We start from the raw sequence: 23,022 nt of genomic DNA, 5'->3' as shown, positions 1-23,022 counted from the left end.
CCAGAGCCTCGTGGCTGGTCTCCCTCAGCTGAGAGAGCCTCCTTCCCTCCCAGGTGGGCCCTGACTCTGCAGTGTCGGGGCAGCAGGAATGTCCTCAGCGCCCTGCGGAAGGCTGTGGAAGTGGACTTCAAGGACAAAGACAAACACCAGTCACAGGGCATCTACCTCTTCACAGGGGGCATCCCTGACCAGGACATGGTGAGTAGGCCTTGTCCTGGGCATCCTTTATGAGCCTGCATCTTCCTCTCGGTGGGTGCCTAACAACTGGTTTCTCCAGTATGACTTCCCAAACTTGACTATAATGGGCAGAAGAATTACCTGGGGCGTTGCTAAAATGCAGATCATGTTACTGAAGGTCTGGCCTGGGACCTGAGAGCCTGCCTTCCTAGCAAGCTCCCAGGAGATGTCCATGCTTCTGGTCCCCTGACCACACTCGGCATGAGTGGGCTCTCGGGTCCATTCCCAGGCCATACCCTATTAAGACAGAGAAACTGAGCCCAAGCTCAGTTATCTTTCTATCCTCACACCAAGTAGTAGACCAGGTGCCCAGCAGGCTCTGAAGAAAGAGAGTTTGGTTCAGCTGACCTGAGAGCAGCCACTCCAGGAGCTGTCAGCTGTGAGGCCCTCCTGCCCTCTCTTCCCCACAGCCCATGCTCAGCGCCTACATGACTGAGGCCTGTGGGGGCTGCGACCTCCACTTGAACGTGTGTCTCTTCTACGTGGGTGAGCCCCAGATGGACATCATGCCCCCTGCCTGCTATGCCAGCCGCACAGACACAGCCGCCGCCTACCGGGAGGTCACCCAGGCTACTGCTGGGCGCTTCCACTGGTTTGGTGACACAGGTGTGTGAGGGTTGGCAGACCCCTTCACTTCCTTCCTTCTAGAAAGTTGTCTCAGTACCAACATAGTTCCCTGTGCCATAGATGTGTTCCAGAAAAGGAGCATGTGAAAAATCCCATTTGGAAATACAGAATTCCTATTCTGGAGATGGATGGTGGTGAGGGCTCCACAATGCTGTGAATGTACTTAATGCCACTGAACTGGATACTTCAAACATGGTTCAAGTGGTGGGTGTCTGGGTGGCTCAGTCAGTTAAGCATCCGACTCTTGGTTTCAGCTCAGGTCCTGATCTCAGGGTTGTGAGATAGAGCCCCACATTGGCTCCATGCTCAGCACAAAGCCTGCTTGAGATTCTCTCTCCCTCTTCCTCTGCCCCTCCTGCTCTCTCTCTCTCAAATAAATAAATCTTAGAAAAAAAAGAAAACATGTTTCAAATGGTACACACTTTATATAAAGTATATTTTACTGCGATTTTTTAAGTAAAAAAGAAAAAAGTAAACCTACTAAAAATATTTATTTAAGTGAGCACTATGCCCAATGTAGGGATTCAGCTCACAACCCCGAGATCAAGGGTGGCCCACTCTATGGACTGAGCCAGGCAGGTGCCCTGACTTAAAAATATTTCAGAATGTCGCAGCTGGAAGGGGGCTGAAGGGTCTCTTCAGGAATTTAGCGTTTCCCAAAAGGTGATACGTTCACAATAAGAAGGTGGTGGGGATCCCTGGGTGGCTCAGCAGTTTAGCGCCTGCCTTTGGCCCAGGGCGTGATCCTGGAGTCCTGGGATCGAGTCCCACGTCGGGCTCCCGGCATGGAGCCTGCTTCTCCCTCCTCCTGTATCTCTGCCTCTCTCTCTCTTTCTCTCTATCATGAATAAATAAATAAATCTTTTTTAAAAAAAATAAGAAGGTGGCAAGACGGGTGAAGGTGGAATGCAGAGCAATAGTTTCTCTTGTTGTGATAGTTAGGGATCAGAACATGCCACCCCAAAGTTTGCCACATATCCGCTGTGGCATATGGATTATTTTGAGCTGAAGATAACTAAGAAACAGTGAAGGAGTTCTCTGCCCCTTCCCACCCCCACTTGCCTAAAAGCAGGAATACGTTTCCATCTCAGGTGTCTCCCTCTCCTGTGCCAGGAAGAGGAGAGAAGCACTGGATACAACAAATCTTACAAAAATGACACTTCTCTTCCCTCAGTTACCTCCCCATATTTGCCTTCCCACAGTCTGCAGCTCCTACAAGCCTAATCCCCTTCCCTTTGTCTTGTCCTTGTCACTTCCTTACAGATGAACTGTCCTTGGTTAAGACACCAGCATAGGCCTCTGAGTTCCAATCATGCGCTCTGAGTTACTGCCTTCCTCCTTTCTGTGTACATGCTGTACATGTTAAAAATACTTTTCCTTGTTGTTGTTAATCTGTCGTTGTCAGTTTAAATCCTTTCTTTTTTTAAAAGATTTTTTAATTTATTTATTCATGAGAGACACACAGAGAGGCAGAGACATAGGCAGAGGGAGACGCAGGCTCCATGCAGGGAGCCTGATGTGGGACTTGATCCCAGGACCCCGGGATCACGCCCTGAGCCAAAGGCAGAGGCTCAACTACTGAGCCATCCAGGTGCCCCTGTCAGTTTAATTCTTTAATCCTCCCAGCTGGAGAAATCTAAGAGAATAGAGAAAAAAAAATTGTTTTTTTTCCTCCCCTAAGTAGTTATTTGCTTATTTTAACATTTCATTAAAAAGTGCTAACTTTGGAGCATGTGGGTGGCTCAACTGATTAAGCAACCAATTCTTCAGCTCGGGTCATGATCTTGGAGTCATGAAATTGAGTCCCAGGTCAGGCTCCTAGCATGGAGCCTGCCTAAGATTCTCCCCCTCCTTCTGCCCCTCCCCCTCTCTAAAATAAGAAATACATAAATCTTTAAAAAAAGAAAGTGCTAACTTTCTGGGGAGCCCAGCTAGCTCCACTGACTGATCTTAGAATCATGAGTCCAAGCCCCAGATTGGCCCTAGAGCTGACTTAAATATAAATAAAAGTTTTTTTTCTTAAAAAAAGGAAAATTGCTTTTAAAAATTAATTTATTTTAAAAATTAATTTATTTTTAAAAATGTTTTATTTATTTATTTGTTTGTTTGTTTGTTTGTTTGTTTGTTTATAGTAAGCTCTATGCCCAACATGGAGCCCAATGTAGGACTTGAATTCATGACCTTGACATCAAAACCTGAGCTGAGGTCAAGAGTCAGATGCTGGGCAGCCCTGGTGGCCCAGTGGTTTAGCGCCACCTTCAACCCAAGGTGTGATCCTGGAGACCCTGGATCGAGTCCCATGTCAGGCTCCCTTCATGGAGCCTACTTCTCCCTCTGTCTGTGTCTGCCTCTCTCTGTGTGTGTCTGTCATAAGTAAATAAATAAAACCTTTTTTTTTTTTTAAAAAAGAGTCCAATGCTTAGCTAACTGAGCAACCCAGGCACCCTTAAGTTTTATTTTTTAAAATATGCTTTTAAGTATGTTAGATGGGCATTATAGTGATCATTTCATAATACACACAAATATCCAATCTTTATGTTGTATACATGAAACTAACATATGTCAATAATATGTATATATGCTTCTAAGTAAATAAAAGTAAATTGATAAAATATATATATATATATATATATATATATTTTTAAGATTTTATTTATTTATTCATGGGAGACACAGAAAGAGAGGCGGAGACATAGGCAGAGGGAGGACGCCTGATGCAGGACTCCATCCCAGGATCCTGGGATCATGATCTGAACCAAAGGCAGATGCTCAACCACTAAGCCACCCAGGTGCCCCTGATAAAATGTATATTAAGGGGACAATGGTTTGGGTGGTATGAAGATAAGGGGAAATCATGACAGGGATACAGGAGTGATTGAGGCTCAGGACACACTAGTACATTCCACCCTCTCCAATATACAAATGAAGAAATGATTCTCAGGGTTGAGAGTCATGTAACCTATGGTTACATAGTTAGTGGCATAGCTGGGGCTGGAACTCTGGGGCCGTTTCCCACATCCTGTGAAAAGTACTGGACATATACATTTGTTATTATTAGTGATTATTACTAATAATAGCACATGCTTCTGTAACAGTTATTATATTGCCAGACATGGTTCCAAGTATTTTACATATATTATTATTCATTCCTCACAATAACCCTATGAAGTGGGTTACTATTATCCCCATTCTACAGATAGGAAAGCTGGGACATAGAGCCCAAAAGCCCAGAAGTAATAAGTGGTAGAACCAGAGAGCAACTTCATAGGCTGTCTTCTTAGTCATTACACTCCAATCCCTCTCAAATAAGTCACCAATATTCATTACAGACACATTACATTACACCCATCCCAAGGTGGGTCTTTTTATTCACCAGAATATCAGGACCATTGCTCCTACCTAACCTACCCTTCCTCTGGGTGAGAGCAGTTGGTTGAGTGCAGGGTGCTGGGTCCCAGGGCCAGCCCTCCTGCTGAGAGCCTCACCATACCTGCCCATCTCCTTCACCACTGGATGGCATAGGGGTGGGGGCTAGTTAGCTCAGCCCACTGGGATCCCTCCCTGCCCCTCAGGCTCAGGGCACCTTCACATAGCCCTGGTGTGTACAAATATGGACACTTGCCAGGATCTACACCCCTTCTCCATGCTCACAATGTGCTTTGTGTCTAGGTATTTACGAAAGCGATGACATTAACGCCATCATGTCTGAAATGGAAAAAGCGCTCAACTACTCGCAGAAGGTATGGCTTAGGTGTGGGGCGAATGACCACACTTTTGTTGTAGTCACTTGGGGCTGATATGTGAAGTACCACAAACCAGGTGGCTTAAAGCATCAGACATTTATCCTCTTAGTTTGAGAGACTGGAATTCTGAGCTCAAGGTCCCAGAGAGGCCATGCTCCTTCTAAGGGCTCTGGGTAGAGTCCCTCCTTACCCCTTCCTAGCTTCTGGTGCTGGTTGGTGTTTTTAAAAATTGCACTGGATGCTTGTTGTTAAAAATGGCAAGGAAGGGGCAGCCCAGGTGGCTCAGCAGTTTAGTGCTGCCTTCAGCCCAGGGTGTGATCCTGGAGACCCGGGTTCGAGTCCCACATCGGGCTCCCTACATGGAGCCTGCTTATCCCTCTGCCTGTGTGTCTGCCTCTCTCTCTCTCTCTCTCTCTCTCTCTCTCTCATGAATAAATAAATAAAATATTTTTTAAAAATGGCAAGGAAGATTTTATCCAAAACTACTACAGTAGAGCACAGAGATTGAACTCAGCTCTGAATCTACAGCCAAGGTAGCAGCCAAGATACATAGCCAATACAGCAAAAGGGTCAGTGGATAGAAATTTGCTGAGAGGAACTTGATTAAATATTAAAGGTAGGGAGATTCTTACAAAACAGGCTTAAACAGGATTCTTCACTAAAACTGGGTTTAATAGGCCAAAGTCAAAACTGAGTCAAGAAGAGTACTCAGAGGAGCCCAACAAAAGTTTAGTCCCCTGGGTGGCGCAGCGGTTTGGCGCCTGCCTTTGGCCCAGGGTGTGATCCTGGAGACCCGGGATCGAGTCCCACATAGGGCTCCCTGCATGGAGCCTGCTTCTCCCTCTGCCTTGTCTCTGCCTCTCTCTCTCTCTCTCTCACTGTGTGCCTATCATAAATAAATAAAATTTTAAAAAAAATTTAAAAGTCCCACTTCTGACTCCCTGCATGGAGCCTGCTTTTCCCTCTGCCTATGTCTCTCTCTCTCTCTCTCTCTCTCTCTCTCTCTCGGTGTCTCTCATGAATAAATAAATAAAAGCTCAAAAAAAAAAAAAAAGTTTAGTCAAGGACAGAGTCCTTGTCACCAGCAATCCTTGGCATTCCTTGGCTGTGGCAACATAGCTCCCAGCTCTGCCTCCATCTTCTCATGGCTCCCCTCCTGCTGTGTGTGCATCTCTTCCCCTGCAGGGATGCCAGTCCTATTGTATCGAGGGCACACCCTTCTCCAGTATGTCCTCATTAACTTACACCTTAATTATATCTACAAAGACTCTATTTCCAAGGAATATCACATTTACATATACCACATATATGGGGGAACCACATATATGGGGGGTTGGACTTCCACATATCTTTTTGGGGGACACGACTCACCCCATATCAGCTTCCCTCTCTGTGTCCTGCTCCACAGATACCCAAGGCTTTGGATGAAGCATGGGAGTTTCCTATAAGCAATAAGAACAGGGATAAGGGAATGGGCATGAAAACATTTAAGGAAGAATTGACCAAATTTATGGTGATTGAATGTATAGGGTAAGGAAGAAGAATCCCAGGGTAACTTCCGAGTTCCTTGCTGGGGAACCTGGTAGACAGCGGTGCCATTTACCAAGAGAGAGAAAACAGGAGAGAATCCTATAGGGAATGTGGGAGGGCAGGCCTAGGACAAAGGTGAGTTTGTGGGGCTCATGAGCTGACAAATGGGGGTACTTCAAACAAGGAAGAATGATAAGGGCTGGAGGTAGATGTGGAGCAGTTCAAGCCATCAGGGTAGACAAACAGCATGAAGGGAGTCATGGTCAAGGTGGGGAGGGAGGAAGACCCCATGAAGGAGACTCAGCCTGACTCACATTTTCTTTGCAGCCATTGGCAGGGCAACATCTTCCTGACTACGTTGTGAGCTCCTGGGAGGGCAGGGCCACAGCTTTGTGTTCCTTCCTCCGTGTCCATTGGGTGGGCACGTCTGTGGCTTCCCTAACCATGCCTTAGCTGCTCTCCCTGCAGGGACACCTCTTTGGTGCTTTGTTTCTGCCTTCTCGAATGCACATTAGGCTGTTCCCTCCTCTGACCAACATTTGCCAAGTGTTAGTGGCAATAATGGTTGAACCCACCCTTCCTAGGATGTTATTTACATTCAAGTGGTGTCTTCATGCTTTGAGAATCACTGGAGAAGCTTTCAGGCAGTTGAGAAATGTGTTGGCAAAAGGAACCAAGTATTATATCACTATTCTGCTAGCATCCGCCCTGGGTACGTGGTGAGCTGACAGGCATATGTTAACGCTAGGTCCACATATGGAAAGCACTGGCTTTGGAACCAGACCCACCCAGGTTTGAACTGAAGGTCCTCCACATACAAGTGGCCTTGGTCACATCCCTTAAACTCATGGAGCTTTGGGTTCCTCCCCTGCAAAACGGGGATAAGATAGCACTTTCCCTAAAAGCATAGTTGGCTTGCCTTGTTGGAGAGAGATAAGAATGGGCAGGTTCACGGCAATTACATGAGACCCCCCGGGCATTAAGCAGCTCAGTGCCTGAGGCATCCCAATAATGCATCGGGCTTATTATTAATAAGATTGATCCACAGTGTTCTCAGTCCCAAGTGGCATTCTAAGGACAGGAAGAGGAGTCCAGAGGCCCCAGTGGCCCCTCCTGGTGTGCATGTGTGTGTGTGTGTGTGTGTGTGTGTGTGTGTGTGTGTGTGTTCCCTGCTTGGAGGCACGCCATGGCTGGGGTGCTGCTAACGCTCCCAATCCCAATTGCAGTGTGCCTTGCTGGTGTCCTCCCTGAAGAACCAATCTGGAAAGGAACTAGAGAGTGCAGTCCTCCTGAAAGCAAAGCCAAAGATATTCAAGCAAAGAAGTCAGCCCAAGAAACTCTGTTCTTCCAAACCCACAGCTTCCTCGGTGGCCAGAATGGTTTGACTCCCCTCCCTAATAACACACAGAGGACTTTGCTGCCACCTTGTCTCCTGGTCTTTCCTAGATCTTGAAATGCCAGAGCCAGCAGGGGTGGGGGCAGGGTACTCTGTGGTGAGTGTCCCAAGGGTACCTCCAGCCCTGGCCTCCCAGGGGAAGAACTCCTCTGGGGGACCTGCTTATTAGCTCTTATAAGCTCCTGCTTATTAGCATCCCTGGCCTCCTGTCTCAGCCAGGTACTAAGGACTCCTTGGAATTGGTCCCCACTGTGACATCTGATGGCTATAAGGCAGGAGGGCTTGTGCTGGAGGTTCTCTCGGGGGCAAAGGAGCTAGGGTATTAGGGTATGTAATGGGCTCCTGCTACTGCAGCTACTGCCGCCCAAGGCTTGGTGGGGGCCCACAGGACCCTGGGGGTGACCTGTGCCTTCTCGGGCCTTATCTCTGTCACAGCCTGTCAAATCTGCCCTGCATAAAATAGGCACCCCACTGCAGAAATCAGGGAGCCCTCAAAGGACCCCAGGCTCCAGTGCTTTTGAGCAGACAGGAAGCATCTGGAGCCCTTCAGCGTTTCACTGACTGACAGATCCTTGTAAACACAGTGCATTTGCAGAATGAGGGAATCCATCTGGACCCTGTGTAGCTTACTCCCATCCTGGGGGCTGCACTTCCAGAAGTTTCTATCCACACAGGCTCTGCCCTCATTCGAAGAACTCCACCAGGTTCCAGGAGCCAGCCCAGAGGCAAATTCTGGGATGAAACCCGAGAGTCTCAGAGGCTGCCTCTTGGGCCTCCAGTGCTTCCTGAGCTGATTCAGCATGAAGAGGCTTAGGCTGTGCCCAGGCCTCCAAAGAGCCTCCCAGAACCAGGGCTGGAGGCTCCCTGGGGTAGCGGCAACCAGATCCTTTTCCACAACAGCTCACCCAATGGTGTGAGCTGGTCCATGGCCCCAGGTAGTTTTGTTCAGGTGTTGTCACTTTCCCCTTGTGCCCAGTTCTCCCAGTAAGGAAGAACTCCTCCCGATACAGCACAGAACTTACCTATCACGCTGGAAGCCCAGAAATTCCAGTCCAGTAGGAAGCAGGGCAGGTAACTGAAGAAAGTTCTGGCAAATCCCACGGCTGTCCTAGCATGCCCTCTCTCTCTATTATGAAATGCACACACACATGCACATACACACATGCATACACTTTTTTACCTAAAACCCACAGTCTCCTCTGAGTCTGCAGCAGGAGATGGGGCAAACATGTCCAAAGAATTTGTTCCCATTGACCCCTCCCTGTACAGATTCCTAATGGACAGATTGAGCCTGGGGTTTCATTCCAGAGTTTGGGAAGGCAAGGGAAGGTGATGATGCCCCTGGGCTGGCTCCTACAACCTCATGGAGTTCTTTGAATGAGGGCAGTGCCTGTGTGGACAAGACTTCCTGGAAATGCAGCCCCTGGGATGGGAGTGAGCTACGCACGGTCTGGGCCTGCCAAGGAGAACAGGTTACTGATGGGACAGACTGCCTGTTTTCTAGAGCCTTAAAGAGGACCCTGACAGAGAGAAGAGATCCCCCTTGCAAGTTCTGACATGGCGGCCACTCAGTGGCAAAGCAGGCGTCCCACCAGGTAAGGCATGGCTGTGCTCAGGCTCATGCGTAGAGGGTGGCGGGCATGGGTGGGATGTGAATTAATTATGATAGTAACCAAAATGATTGATGAGCGTGAGTCTTGATCACATGCCAGCCCTTCTGCTAAGATTGTCCCATTTAAAGCTTACAACAATCAATCCTGTGTGACAGGTAATCTATTTGTTCCCCGTTTTACTAATAAAGAAATTTAGGCCCAGACGGGCTAATGACCAGTGCCAGCGGGTCGTGATAGAGCATCAAGTATTTTTATTAAAGTATTCAGTTTATAGAACCAAGACCATGTATCTTATTTCTAATGGCAAGGACATAGCAGAATGGTTCAGAGTTGTGGAGTGAGCGAGACCTGGGTGGGATCCTTGCTGACTCGGAGGCCCCCTTACCCCCTGTAAATGGGGGCACCGTGAGGATAAGATGAGACAGGGTATGGAAAGCTCTTATCACCTCTCCTGGTATACATCAGTACTTGGTAACAAGCAGCTCTAGCTGTGGCTGATCCAGGGGAGGCCAGAAGACTTGGGATAGTCCCAAAGGACCTCAAAGCCATCTTGGAGCTCTATTTCAAGGGTGCAACATAGCTGAAATTGACAAGTCTCTAAGGCAAGCTGGACAGTGTCACCACATGACACCCCCAAGGTCGCTCCAGCCAACAGGCCAATTGTCCCCTAGCTGCAGCCCAGCCAGTGAAAGGAGGGACTGCACAACAGAGGAGGAAGACCAGGTGGAGGGAAGCAGAGACATCTCTCTCACTGTTTTATACAGAGACAAGGAATAATGTGGGTGAGTTGAAAACTATACAAATGTCTGAACAGCCCCCCTGCCCCTGGGGAACTGTAAGGTCAGCAGGCCCCATGGTAGGGAGACCCCCTCTGACTGTCCCAGGACATGGGCAGCCGTACCTCCAGAGCAGGCCTAACCTCAAACGACTCAGGTCTCCCAACCCAGGGAAACAGACGTGCAAATTCTTGACACCACTCATCCTCCATCCATCAGAGGCAGCGTTCTCTGCTGAGTCTGATTGGGAAATGAGGAAGGGAGTGGAGATGAGCACCCCACCATTGATGACTGTGAAATGGTACAAATCCCAGCAAGGATTCCCTGAGGTGTGGAGATGGGGAGGTTGAGCCTGCTTCCCCTGATCCACCTAAAAGCCTTCCTTCTGCCCTTCAGCACATTTTTTTAAAAGCTGATTTTTTTAAAGATTTTATTTATTTACTTGACACAGAGAGAGAGCACAAGCAGGGTGGGGGGAGAAGGAGAGGGAGAAGCAGGCTCCCCACTTAGCAGGTAGCCTGATGAAGGGCTCGATCCCAATACCCTAAGATCACGAACAGAAGGCAGGTGCTTAACTGACTGAGCCACCCACACACCCCTTGGCTGATTTGATTCACAGAGAAGTTAACATGCAAAAGGAAACCCAAGGGGGAAGGGAGGGGTGGAAGGAATGAGAGGTGTACAAAGTAACCTCACTCTGTTTCTCCTAGGTTCTGTATACAAGAAGTACCCTCAAGGAAGGGGCATACGAAGGGTTAATTCTTCTATACAGTTGCCAAGGAAGGATACAATTTGCTCAAGCCAAGAGGTATGAATTTCTTAGCACCAGCACATGCCCCCCCAAGCAATAATTCCTTCTACCAACCTTCCACTTTTAGGAAGATTGGCATCGTTGGAAGTGGGGACAAAATTTGCTTTGACATGGATGGACCTGGAGGGTATTAGGCTGAGTGAAATAAGTCAATTGGAGAAGGACAAACATTATATGGTCTCATTCATTTGGGGAATATAAAAAATAGTGAAAGGGAATAAAGGGAAAGGAGAAAAAATGGGTGGGAAATATCAGAGAGGGAGACAGAACATGAGAGACTCCTAACTCTGGGAAACGAACTAGGGGTGGTAGAAAGGGAGGTGGGCGGGGGGTGGGGGTGACTGGGTGAAGGGCACTGAGGGGGGCACCTGATGGGATGAGCACTGGGTGTTATTCTATATGTTGGCAAATTGAACACCAATAAAAGATAAATTTATTTTTTTAAAAAAAGGAAGCGGGGACAAAGCTGCTTATGATAACTGCTTAAGTGGCAAATGGGGAGGAGGTGTTAAGTAGACCTATGTTTGAAACCTGGGCCTGCCACTTCCTGGCTGGGCAAATCATCCAGCTAGTCACAGAATCTCGGGGTCCTCATTTGTAAAAATGAAGACAGATGTTCCTACCTAATAGGATTGATGCTAGTTGAAGTGTATTTTGTGTAAATCACTTAGTGGTGTCAATCTTTTGGTTGCAAGCGGCAGAAATTCCCCTTCTTGTTCATATCCTGAAAGTAGAACATCTTTCTTCCCACAACCATTCAGTAAAAGTCTGAGCTTGGGTCTGATTGGGCTGATCCCGGAGCCATGCTTGTAATTGCCGTGAACCTGCCCATTCTTATCTCTCTCACTGTGACAGGGAGGTTGAGATTCTCCAAATTGGCTTAGGCTGAACTTCAGACCAATCATAGCTTTCCACTCAAATTTTGTGGGAGAGAGTTGAAATGGAATTGGGGAACTAACAGTGTCCACCAGACTAGAAAGTAGCATATGCTCAATAAATTGTGTTCCCCTGTTGCCCATATTTCTTATGCATCTCTCCCCAGCACAGGGGAAAGAATCCACAGGCAACGGATGCTCAATGAGGACCGAGAAACCCCACATTTCCAATATGAGACAGATTTCAAACATAAGGTTCAATAGATGAGTCAGACCATCATTCAATTAAGCCTATGTTACCCAAGATAATAGTTCTTTCCTCTCTTCTCGAGTGGGTAGCGAATTATGGACTAAAAAAACTGAAGATGGAAATCTCCAGATACATGGGTCCCAGCTGCGCCCATCAAAAATCGGTCCAGGGGCTGGCGTCAGCCAAACACTGCGCCATCCTGCCCAGCATAGAAATTAACGTAAGTTGTGGGTTTCGTTGCTCTTCTCTTCCTGCCACCCCCTGTCTGTGATCAGCCACAAATGGCACAAGTGTGCTGGGGAGAACTCCATGTGCATGTCTGTGCCATGGCTTCTCTTCCTGCTTCCACCCAAATGTGGGATTGCTCTCGGCATATAAGGAAATACAGATCCCGTTGGAAGAAAAGTCAACCCATGGAGGGCCCAATACCACCCCCCAGAGCTAGATGGGCTACATGGTGTGACAATTAGAAACATTGCTGAGAGGGACGCCTGGGTGGCCGAGTGGCTGAGTGTCTGCCTTCAGCTCAGGTCGTGATCCTGGGATCCTGCGATTGAGTCCCATATCGGGCTCCCCACAGAGAACCTGCTTCTCCCTCTGCCTATGTCTCTGCCTCTCTGTGTCTCTCATGAATAAATAAATAAAATATTTTAAAAAGAAAGAAAGAAAGTTGCTGAGAATAGGCTGTGGCTGAAGAACTCACCAGAATTCTGTACCCCCAGTGCTGCTGATGGTTCTATTAGGATAGCGGGCTTCCCTTCTCCTCTGCCCCCCAGGGGAGGTTACTGTGTTCTCTAGTTTCTAGTTTGGGGGTAATTTTTTTTCATTGCTTTAACACTAGAACAAGGAAATTTAGTACAAGTGAGCAACAAATCATGGTGTGTGTGAGTGTGTATGTCTGTGTGTGTGTGTTTAGAAGACCCTGTTTTCTATTCTTTCCATTTTATATGACATTATCGCGTTAGGAGAAATTAGAAAGTCAAAAGTAGCTACGAAACTCAAAATTATTCACCAGAAGGATTTTTATGGGAGTTTTATCATTCTGTCCCCTTCTCTGTCTATGGTCATCTTTTAGTTTGACATTTATGGACTTCCCATCCTACTATTAAGGGTTTTCTAATTTAAAATTTAGAGATGCTACGTTTTTTATTATTTCAGTGACCACATTTGCCACAAAACCATCATCCCAATTCCCCTACTCCTCTAGAACCATAAATCTAATAGTTTGATAAAAGAAAAAAACCTGTAAGCAAATAGCAAACCTGTAACAAATCTGCCTAACAGATGTTTTGGAAACTATTAACCATAACCAATTGAACTATTTATGGGGGTGATGGGGATCTAAAGACATAGCTGATGTGGGGAAATTTGCCTTGGCTTGCCTTCATCCAGGGGAGAGTGAGACATATCCAGTGGATGCCCAGGGAAATTGAAGTATACATCACGTGCCTGGAGAAGGTGATGAAGCGCTATGTCCAGAGGCTGCAGTGGCTGTTGTCTGGTGAGGCTTCCTGCTGTCCTGGAGTGCAGGAAGGGCATGAGGGGAAGTGCAGGGTCAACCCCAGGGACCAGGGCCAGCCCTTCCCAGGCCAGGTGCACAAACCATCAGATCAGGGGTGAGACCAGGAGGGCCATCCAGGTACAACACGATTTTCTGGATTCCAAGGTCAGGCAAGGTGCTGGATGTCAGGGAGGTAGAGTGTAGGCCAAAGGGCACCAGAGAGAACCCAGGCCTGTCCAGGCCCACCCTGCAAGGCCATCTCCCACCCCTTGCCCTCCTGGACGTGACTCAGGGGCTCACTCTCAAGAGGTTCAATTCAGTATTGATTGGACCCCACAGAGCTGGTCCATGAAGGTGGATATGGGAGGGGCTCCCAGCAGAGCAGAATCCCTGTTCTTCCTTACAAAGAGTATTGAGGCCCATTCGGGCCGGCAAATGGCAGGGCTGGCCCAGGAGAGCCAGGCTCACATCCTAGGGAAGGGTGGGCTGGGGATTGAGAGATGATCAGAAGCATCAGGTCCAAGAGACCAGGGAGCTAGCTAGAGCTGGACAGGGGGTGTTGAGGCTTTGGGGCCTGGATGGTTCCTGGGACAACAGGAGGAAGGAGAGGGGGAGGCTTTCATAGAGGCCCCTCAGGATCCTGTGCAAATTCATTAGGTCCAATCCTCTGCAGTAGAACCTGGTAAAACAGACCATACTGTACAGTGGGGTGTAGTGTGTAGTGATGACTGCTGCTTCCCAGAACCTCGGGTGGGATGAGGGGCAGTGTTGCCAACTCCAGGTGTAGTTGTCAGGTCAGAGGCTGACATGGAGCAAAAAGGTCATATACCTCTGTCCAATCCCAAAGCACATTTGTTGCAGGGAAGAGTGTGATGACCAATGGAATCCCCACTTCGCATACAAGTGCTCACCCCAGCACCAGCTAATACTTCAAATGCCACCAACACTTTAAAACCCAGGGCTACTTCACTTATTCACTCATTCATTATTCAACAAATATGTGTTGCTGTCTCATCAGGCACTAGAAGATGGTGGGAGGCAACACCCAGCAGGGTCCCTGAGCTCAAGGAGCATATGGTCTAGGAGACAGACATTAACCAAAGAGTCTCACAAACAAGTCTAATGTCACAACAGTGACGTGTAGACAGGAGATGGGCATGGTGAAGTGAGAGCCTCCAAGAGGAGTGACAGGCCTGGACAGGAAGATCATGGAGGGCTTCCCTGAGGAGGTGATATTTGAGCCAAGATCTGAAAAGTGAATAGATGTTGCTGGGCCAAGAGAAGAAAGACAGGCATGTCTGAGGTGCTGGGGGGTGGGGGAATGCTGAGTACAAAGACTAAAAAAGAAGCCGATATGGCTGAGAATGAGGGAGAATAAGAGTGAGACCATCCCAGAGAGATGAAGCCTTGTCTAAACTTCACCCTAAGAGCAGTTGGAAGGTACTAAATGTTTTAAATAAGGGGAAAGTGATCAAGTTAGCATTGGCAATAATCCCCCTGGTTGCTGCATGGAATATAAGTTGCTGAGGGGATGGAGTGGAATCAGGTAGCATCACAGTGGCCCAGGTGAAGGACCAGGCTAGCTGGAAGAGGTGGGGATGATGGAGATGGATGAAGTAGAAAGAGTCCGAGAGATTTGAGGTAGAAAGGACAGGGCTTGGGGACTTGCACTATATTTCCACCTTCTGGTTCCTACAATGGATCACCAGCTGTTTGTGGTCAGAGGTCCCTCAGCTGGCTGCCTGGAGGGCCATCCTCATGGAACGTCTCCCTGCCCCAGGATGGCTCCTCATATTGACATGAGCACTGCTAGAGAATACCCCCAGATGAGTCCCGGCAGATTCCTGGGCAGAGGGTCCAGCCAGCTCCATCTACCTTTTCCTGGAAAGCAGCCCATCATCTGTTTTGTAGCAGTTTTCCCCTTGTTTCTACTACTGCCTCTGCTGAGGTCCCTGAGGGGTGATCAAGAATGCTACGCATCCTCTTCTGTTCCTTCAGCTTTCCCCCTAGGTTTCCTCCATAGTTAGCCTGTGGAGCCGCAAGGGTAGGGTAGCAGGTGTCCCTGACTAAAGTGTGGATCAGAGGATGTGGTATGAGAGTCTGCGGTCACCGCCAGTCTCTGTGACGCTGGCAAGCCACTGGCCCTCTCTATTTCCCCTTGGGATAAATCCCAAATCCTTTCAGCACGTCACCAACTTCACCTCCTGTCCCTTTCCCCACGGGTCTCTCCATCCCAGGTGTCCTGATTCCTCACATGGGCTTTCCCTTTGTCCTGGAGCACACCATGCTCTCCTCCTCCAGCTCAGGCCTTCCCAGGCTGTTCCCTCCTTATCTCCACTTCTTTCCTCCACTCGCTCCTGTTCCTCTTGCAGTGGTAGCTCACCCACAGAATTCAGATTCTCCCCATGGTGTGCCCCATGACACTCTGTCATGAGCCTCGGAGAGCCATAACTATAAATCTAACATCTGTCTTCCTTGCCTGACTCCATGAGGGCACAGCACCAGACTCCGCTGATTTCTGTTGACCAGTTGACAGACTCCATGCTCTTTAACATCTTTTCCAGCTCCAAACAATACTGTAAATACCACTCTGTCCCATCGCTCAACTATAGGAATGAGGAAACTCAAGGCCAGAGCAATTTTTTAAAGATTTTTTTAAAGATTTTTTATTTATTTGAGAGAGAGAGAGGGCAGAGGGAGAGGGAGAAGCAGACTCCCCCCTGAGCAGAGAGCCCAACACGGGGCTCGATCCCAGGATCCTGAGATCATGACCTGAGTTGAAGGCAGACACTTAACCAACTGAACCACTGAGGCGCCCCAAGGCCAGAGCAATTTTAACCACTTGTGCAAGTGATCATAGATCACAGGCAAAGCCGCATATGAAACTTTGACCTCCAAAGCCCCGACCACTGACTGGCTCTGCCCTTGGACAACCAACACCCCACCAGCACCACCACAAAGGCCATCTCCCAGTGGGCTGACATCTGATTGGTGATCAGTCAGGCAACAGGTGTATTTGGTAGACCTTATATTTGATAGCTGCTGTGAGAAAACCACCCCGGGAATGGGGAGGGAACGACCCCTCACTCCTTCCCTACCTCTGCCCCCACCACCTCGGAGCAGGGAGCCGCCGACTGTTTGGCACCATTCTGGAGCGCAAAGTGTGCATCCTGGTGGACACGTCGGGATCCATGGGCCCCTACCTGCAGCAGGTGAAGACGGAGCTGGTTCTGCTGATCTGGGAGCAGCTGCGGAAGCACTGCGACAGGTGAGAGGCAGGGGTGCAAGTGGGTGTGGGCAGGATGATCAAAGGGGCCCTTTGGGGGCTTCTGTCTTCACTGTTCACGAGGCCTGGAGGCAAAGCTTATTTAAGTAGTAAAAAACACTGCACTCTGTTGTAGAAGTAAAGCAGCCTTTAGAAATCCATCTCAGGCCCAGGGACCATTGTAAGCAGAGCCAAGGAACCACCAGGTGGCCTTGAATTGTGGATTTCAGCTAACCTGATTTTTTAAGAGAGGGGGTTTGGGGTTGTTTTTTCTGCCCAGACAGGTTGACGCTAGGAGATAGCAGGAGACTCTGATCCTAGGCTGGGACCCATCCTTGCCTTCTTATTAATAAGTAAACATTGATTGAGCACCTTCTACAGGCCAAGCATTTTGAGTGCATGATTTCCTTCCATCTTCACAGCGCCCCTAGGAGGTGTTGCCATTATTATTCTTATTTTTCAGAAAAGGAGACTTAGGCTAAGTACTCTGCCAGAGATCACATACTCTGTTAGTGGCCGAGGTGGGACATCAATCTACTTCAGTCTGTATCCAATGTGTACCTTCTCATTCTCCCTGGGGAGGGGCGGGGGGGCAGGCGCTCACTATAGGTGCTTGAAGCTCATCGGCATGAAGCTTCCTCAAGGGGATCCTTCAGCCAGGCATTTTCTAGCCACTCTCTTTCACCTCCTCTCTGCCCCCCACCCCATCTCTCCTCTCTTCCCAGCTTCAACCTGCTTAGCTTTGCAGAGGACCTGCAACTCTGGCGGGACACCCTGGTGGAGACCACCGACGAGGCATGTCATGAGGCTATGCAGTGGGTGACCCACCTGCGCGCTCATGGGAGCACCTCCGTCTTGCAGGCATTACTGGCAAGTTCTACCACCAAGCCCAACCCTGTTGGCCAAACAGAAAATACCATCACCCCCAAAACTGATACTGCGTGAGGCTTTCAAATTACAAAGAGCACTTTCTTAGATTTAAGAACTGTTGCTTTATTTCATCTTCCCAACAACCCAGTAAGAAAGGGATTCTGGTTCTCATGTTATAGGTAAAGACACAGAGGCTCAGAGAGGTTAAGTGACTGGCTGGGGTTAACCAGCCAGGAAGTGGGCCGTGCTCTTTCTCCCAAACCTTGGCAGTCTCCTCAGTCTGTGGTAGGCTGAAAGAGGCTGGTCATCTCTCACTGTTAATGGACAAGTCAGTGGGATCCAGTCAGACACAGTTTCCCTGGGGACAGCAGGCAGTTGGATTTTACCCTTCCCTATTAGCACTGACCCCTGAGCCAGACGACCTGCCCGCCCTCTTTCAGAAAGCCTTCACTTTTCACGATGTGGAAGGATTGTACCTCCTGACCGACGGGAAGCCAGATACAAGCTGCAGCCTTATTCTGCGTGAAGTCCAAAGACTTACGGAGACAGGAGATGTGAAAATGCACACCATTGCCCTGAACCACTCAGGCAGGTGGGCCGCGCTGTGTGCCTCTCCTGTGGCTGCATGTGTGAGGGCCAAGGCCTCCCCTTAGACCCTGACCTCTCCTGGCCCCCATCAGTGAGCGGGAAGCAAGAAGGGGCCGGCGAGGGTTAGGCCCGAGTGAAAGCCCTCTCTCCACCTCCCACTCAGCCCCCCAGAACCCGCTCTCCTGACTTTCTCCAGCCTGGAAACGGATTGGCGCTGATTCCCTGGGCACACGGGGCATTCTCCTTCCTGATCTTTCTCTGGAGCATGTTAGTGAATGTGGAGGGGGGAAAAAGTTTAAAGTAGCTTTGTTACGGTTCTTTTTAGAAACGATCACCATAGAGGAACGTGTGTTAGACCAGAGAGCTTCTACTCCTTCCAGAAAAGACTTCAATGTTGTTGGCAAAACTCGGATGACTTGGGTGCATATGTGATCTCTATCTAAGCCACGAGCTCCGTAAAGGTCACACTTGTGTCCCCGCCAGGCCTAACACCCAGGAGCAGGCCCTGGCTAGATGTCTAATGAAGGAACGTGTGCTGGCCGTGTGCTTTCATGCTAAGTGGCGACATGAAAGCACTGAATCTGCTTCATGCGGCCGCCAAGCCCATAAGCTGACAGGGTGTGGGCTCGCGATGCTGACATGGTCTCAAGGGCACAGAGCCTCAGCGCCCGAGGCCCAGTGCCCAGCAGACCTGAGCTCCCAATGGGCTGGGGGTGTGCAGGGAGCTTGCCTAGCCAGTCAGTGGGCCTGGCCCTAGAACCTCTGTTCTCCCTACTAGGGCAGCGGGTGACTTCCTGAGAAATCTGGCCGCCCTCACGGGGGGCCGCTATCACTGCCCCGTTGATGAGGACACACTCCTCAGAATCCATGGCCTGCTGACCAAGGGCATCATGCACGAAAGGGTAGGTTGCAGAGTGAAGGCTGTTCAGCTGTCTCCATATACTGTCAGCAGATGTGGGCTTCTCCCCCTCTGCTTCTCTTGTAAGAATAGCAAGTATTGGCTAGAAAGGGTTCTCTTTCCCTGTGGCTCTTCCTCTCGGCTGGCTCTCCTCAAGGTGGGAAAGAAGCAGAGCGTGGAGGTGTTATTTAACAATAGAACAGTTCAGGGGCATCTGGGTGGCTCAGTCCACTGGGCTGATTCTTGATTACAGCTCAGGTCATGATCTCAGGGTTATCAGATCAAGTTCTGAGTGGGGCCTTGCACTCTGCAGGGAATCTGCTTAATATTGTCTCCCTCCCCCTCTGTTTCTCCCCCCTCCCCAGGCACACACCTTCTCTCTCTACAAAATAAATTTTAAAAACTTTTAAAAAAATTTAGTAGAACAGGGGTGCCTGGGTGGCTCAGTTGGTTAAGCACCTGCCTTCAGCTCAGGTCATGATCCCAAGGTCCTGGGATCAAGTCCCATGTCGGGCTTCTGCTCAGCCAGGAGCCTGCTTCTCCCTCGTGTTCTCTCTCACTATCTCTGTGGCTATCTCTGTCTCTCTCAAATAAATAAATAAAACATTAAAAAAATAATAGAACAGATCACATTCATTGAGCACTTACTTTGTGCAGGTCCATTGCTTTTATAGATGACTTTTCAATCCTCTCAGCCATTACTATAGCCGTTAAACAGATGAATAAGTAGGCTCAGCAAGGGATAGGGCTACAGCTAAGGACATAGCAAATGGTAAAGCCAGAGCTCAGACACCGAAGCTCTTAACCTCTTTCCTTTGAGTCGTGCATATTTCTGTCTCCCAGTGTTCAATTCATTAAAACACAGATATGCAAATGATCTTAAGTAGTAAATCTGATAAAGTCACACAGGCCAGGTAAGAGAAGAATACCAACCAAGCTCTTCTGATCTGACCGAAAAGTTATACACATGTTTATACATTTAGGAACATGGTGCTATCAATTATAACATTTCAAGACAACAAATTATCAAGTAAGACAAACAACCAGATTCCAGGTTTCTGTTTTTGGAGGTTAAAGCACATGTTACAGGACATGGCATAATTTTTGAAGTCCAGTACTTTGCATGACTCCTTTATTCAAGTACCTCTTCTAGGGACAAATATTACAAATAGTTCAGAGAACAGAACAAGTAGAAGTGGGCAGCCCAAGTGGCTCAGCGGTTTAGCGCCGCCTTCAGCCCAGGGCCTGATCCTTGGGGACCCTGGATCGAGTCCCGTGTTGGGCTCCCTGCGTGGAGCCTGCTTATCCTTCTGCCAGTGTCTCTACAACTCTCTCTCTCTGTCTCTCATGAATAAATAAATAAAAATCAAAAAAAAAAAAAAAAGAACAAGTAGAAGTAATGAATATTACTAAGAACCTGTGTCCTTTTTTTTTTTTTTAAGATTTTATTTATTTATTCACGAGAGACACAGAGAGAGAGGCAGAGACACAGGCAGAGAGAGAAGCAGGCTCCATGCAGGGAGCCCGATGTGGGATTCGATCCCAGGATTCCAGGATCACGCCCTGGGCCAAAGGCAGGCGCCAAACCGCTGAGCCACCCAGGGATCCCCTCACCCATGTCCTTATACACAGGAGAATACATTGACAGTATTGCAAAGGTCCGCAGTTTAATACCTCTTCAGATCAGATTCTTTAAATCGTGTCTGGATGCAGAATGGGATCGTTCTGCTCCTGCTGCCAAGGAGCGGAGGCAGCTTCATCTTTTTCCTACATTTTCTTGCTGATTGTGAGAACTTGTGTTTTTAACACGAGCCTCTGGAATTCCATGGGTTGACCTACGAGAAAAACATGTCTGTGAAGCTTGGTTTTACTAGAAGCAATGGGGGGAAAAATAGAAGCAATGGAGAAAGAGTGGAATAGATTTTGCTGCCTAACAGTGAGATAAGGAGCATGTCCCACTTCTGCTGGGAAGAGAGGGGCAGACTTCAGGGAAGCTCGGTGGCCATCTCGGTTTGCCACTGCCCACCCATCCCGACACAGACTCTCAGGTGCCTCATCTTAAAGTGTCCCATTTGCAGAATGACTGCCTTGTCAGGTGGTGAGCTCCTTGTGCCTGGAAGGATGCAAACCAAGGCCCACAGATTTTCTGCCCTGGGTGAGAGGCTGCATTTGATTAACTCTAAAATTTTTCTGCTGAGACTTTGGATGTTCAGGTTACATCCAGTCATTTGATGGATCTAACTTCATGTTTGTTTCCCCTTTCCAAGGATTCCACGTTGCCACTGTTTGAAGGAGATGATTTAAGGAGATTGGCCCAGGAGATCACCAAGGCCAGAAGCTTCCTCTGGAAGGCCCAGTCCTTCAGGTATACCCTTTGAGCAGCCCCTCCCACCTGCCTCATGGCTCCAGCCTGCCCAGATCCTGGGCCTCCTCAAGACCAAGTCCATCCTGATCATGGCAGCCTTCCATCCCAAGCTCCTGTCCTGCTTCTCCCCACCAGGCCCAGAAATCTGGGCATTAAGGGGGATCATCTTATTTCATCTCCTGTCCTCTAGGTCCCAACTCCAGAAGAAAAACAACACAGAACCAAATGTCACTCTTTTTTAGAGATGTGTTCTCAGGTAAGAGGAAAGGAGAAGCTCTTCATCTTGTAAGTATCCACCAAGGGCTGACAGCAGGCTCTGTATCATGGACAGCTGTAACTATAGGGAGGGACCAGAGTGATTCCTCTAAACAGAAAGGCCACCTCACAAATAATCACTCACTTTGCACACATTGGCCCTGAGAAAGCTGTAACCCAGAGTTCCTCCCAAGAAACAGGATTGCAGGCACCAAGGCTCTCTGGATGCTGAGGGAGGGAAGGCTCTGGCATCCTCGGTCTACCCTAATGTTCCTTCCCTGTCTCCCAACATACCCTACACGCCAGCCACAAAACTGTCACTCACTGGGAAGCCCTGCACCGAGGCCTGCCTGGAACCCCCTTCTTACCACCCTCTGCCTGATGGCTTCTGCTCTTCAATCAAGGCACAGCTCAAATGACATCAGCTCCACTGTGAAGATGTTTCTGAGACCCGTTGAGAGCTGGGAGCCTCCAGCCTTCCTCCCACTGTATCCTGGCCAAACATCCCTTTTCATAGCAGCAACACCTAGCATTTATTATGCCTAGTACCCCATGTCATGCTTCCTTGTTTCCCTGCCAACTCTTCTCCTTGACTGTGAGCTCTACCCAGAAATGAAGCTGGTGTCCTAACCATCTCTAGGTCCCCAGAACCTGCCACAGGGCAGATTGCAGTTAACTGGGAGCACCCAGCTCAGTTGTGGGAGCCCAGCTCTGGAAACCAACCAGAGGATATTGTTTCTACCCTAGTCCCCTCACTCAGTGCTTCCCATCACCCTGGTCCACATAATGAAGATTCACTGTCAGCCCACCTTGGGAGAATAAACAAGTGGGCTTACCACCTGTCTGTTCAACCAAACAGAATTAAAGTCTGCTCTGGAGCCAAGTCCAGAGAGAGTGCTCTGCTCAAACAGGTGCAAATCAGGCTGGGCCCCAGCCCTACTGTGTACATACAAAATGAATATGTCATGTATTATGTGGTCTGGGGTCATATCCTGAGACAAAAAATTGCTGGTACTTAATTAAATAGGAGCAAAATGACTTTTAAGCTGAAGTGATGACTGGTTCGTGTGTGTGTGTGTGTGTGTGTGTGTGTGTGTGTGTCAATTTTTGGTGATATAAAACTTTATTTAAAAACTCAGATGCAGGGATCCCTGGGTGGCGCAGTGGTTTGGCGCCTGCCTTTGGCCCAGGGCGCGATCCTGGAGACCCAGGATCCAGGAGACCCAGCCCACGTCGGGCTCCCGGTGCATGGAGCCTGCTTCTCCCTCTGCCTGTGTCTCTGCCTCTCTCTCTCACTGTGTGCCTATCATAAATAAATAATAAAAAAATTAAAAAAAATAAATAAAATAAAAACTCAGATGCAGGGACGCCTGGGTGTCTCAGCAGTTGAGTGTATGCCTTCAGCTCAGGGCATAATCCTGG

General features: G+C 48.7%; 1 protein-coding gene across 8 annotated transcripts in view; it reads left to right on the top strand.

The window, feature by feature from the left end:
- The window catches only part of VWA3A (von Willebrand factor A domain containing 3A), a 60,091-nt gene extending 37,440 nt beyond the window's left edge, over window positions 1–22,651 (top strand). For 2 of the 8 annotated variants that reach the window (XM_038540086.1, XM_038540085.1), the window contains exons 19-34: window positions 54–198; window positions 648–843; window positions 4,534–4,604; window positions 7,364–7,516; window positions 9,038–9,128; window positions 9,818–9,928; window positions 10,633–10,730; window positions 11,941–12,078; window positions 13,251–13,359; window positions 16,483–16,627; window positions 17,350–17,494; window positions 17,935–18,086; window positions 18,861–18,984; window positions 21,248–21,345; window positions 21,536–21,601; window positions 21,907–22,651. In XM_038540086.1, coding sequence (XP_038396014.1) covers window positions 54–198; window positions 648–843; window positions 4,534–4,604; window positions 7,364–7,516; window positions 9,038–9,128; window positions 9,818–9,928; window positions 10,633–10,730; window positions 11,941–12,078; window positions 13,251–13,359; window positions 16,483–16,627; window positions 17,350–17,494; window positions 17,935–18,086; window positions 18,861–18,984; window positions 21,248–21,345; window positions 21,536–21,587 — 1,828 coding nt within the window. In that variant the 3' untranslated portion in view covers window positions 21,588–21,601; window positions 21,907–22,651. Of the gene's footprint in view, window positions 1–53; window positions 199–647; window positions 844–4,533; window positions 4,605–7,363; window positions 7,517–9,037; window positions 9,129–9,817; window positions 9,929–10,632; window positions 10,731–11,940; window positions 12,079–13,250; window positions 13,360–16,482; window positions 16,628–17,349; window positions 17,495–17,934; window positions 18,087–18,860; window positions 18,985–21,247; window positions 21,346–21,535 lie in introns of those variants that run through there. The other 6 variants (XR_005360828.1, XR_005360829.1, XM_038540088.1 and 3 more) reach the window with 6 other exon arrangements.
- The last annotated feature ends 371 nt before the right edge of the window (window positions 22,652–23,022 follow it).

The sequence above is a fragment of the Canis lupus genome, chromosome 6 (assembly GCF_011100685.1).
Source record: "Canis lupus familiaris isolate Mischka breed German Shepherd chromosome 6, alternate assembly UU_Cfam_GSD_1.0, whole genome shotgun sequence".
In the NCBI taxonomy this organism is placed as follows: domain Eukaryota; kingdom Metazoa; phylum Chordata; class Mammalia; order Carnivora; family Canidae; genus Canis; species Canis lupus.
The sequence above is the reverse complement of the archived record's forward strand: the minus strand, read 5'-3'. Positions and strand labels throughout refer to the sequence as shown.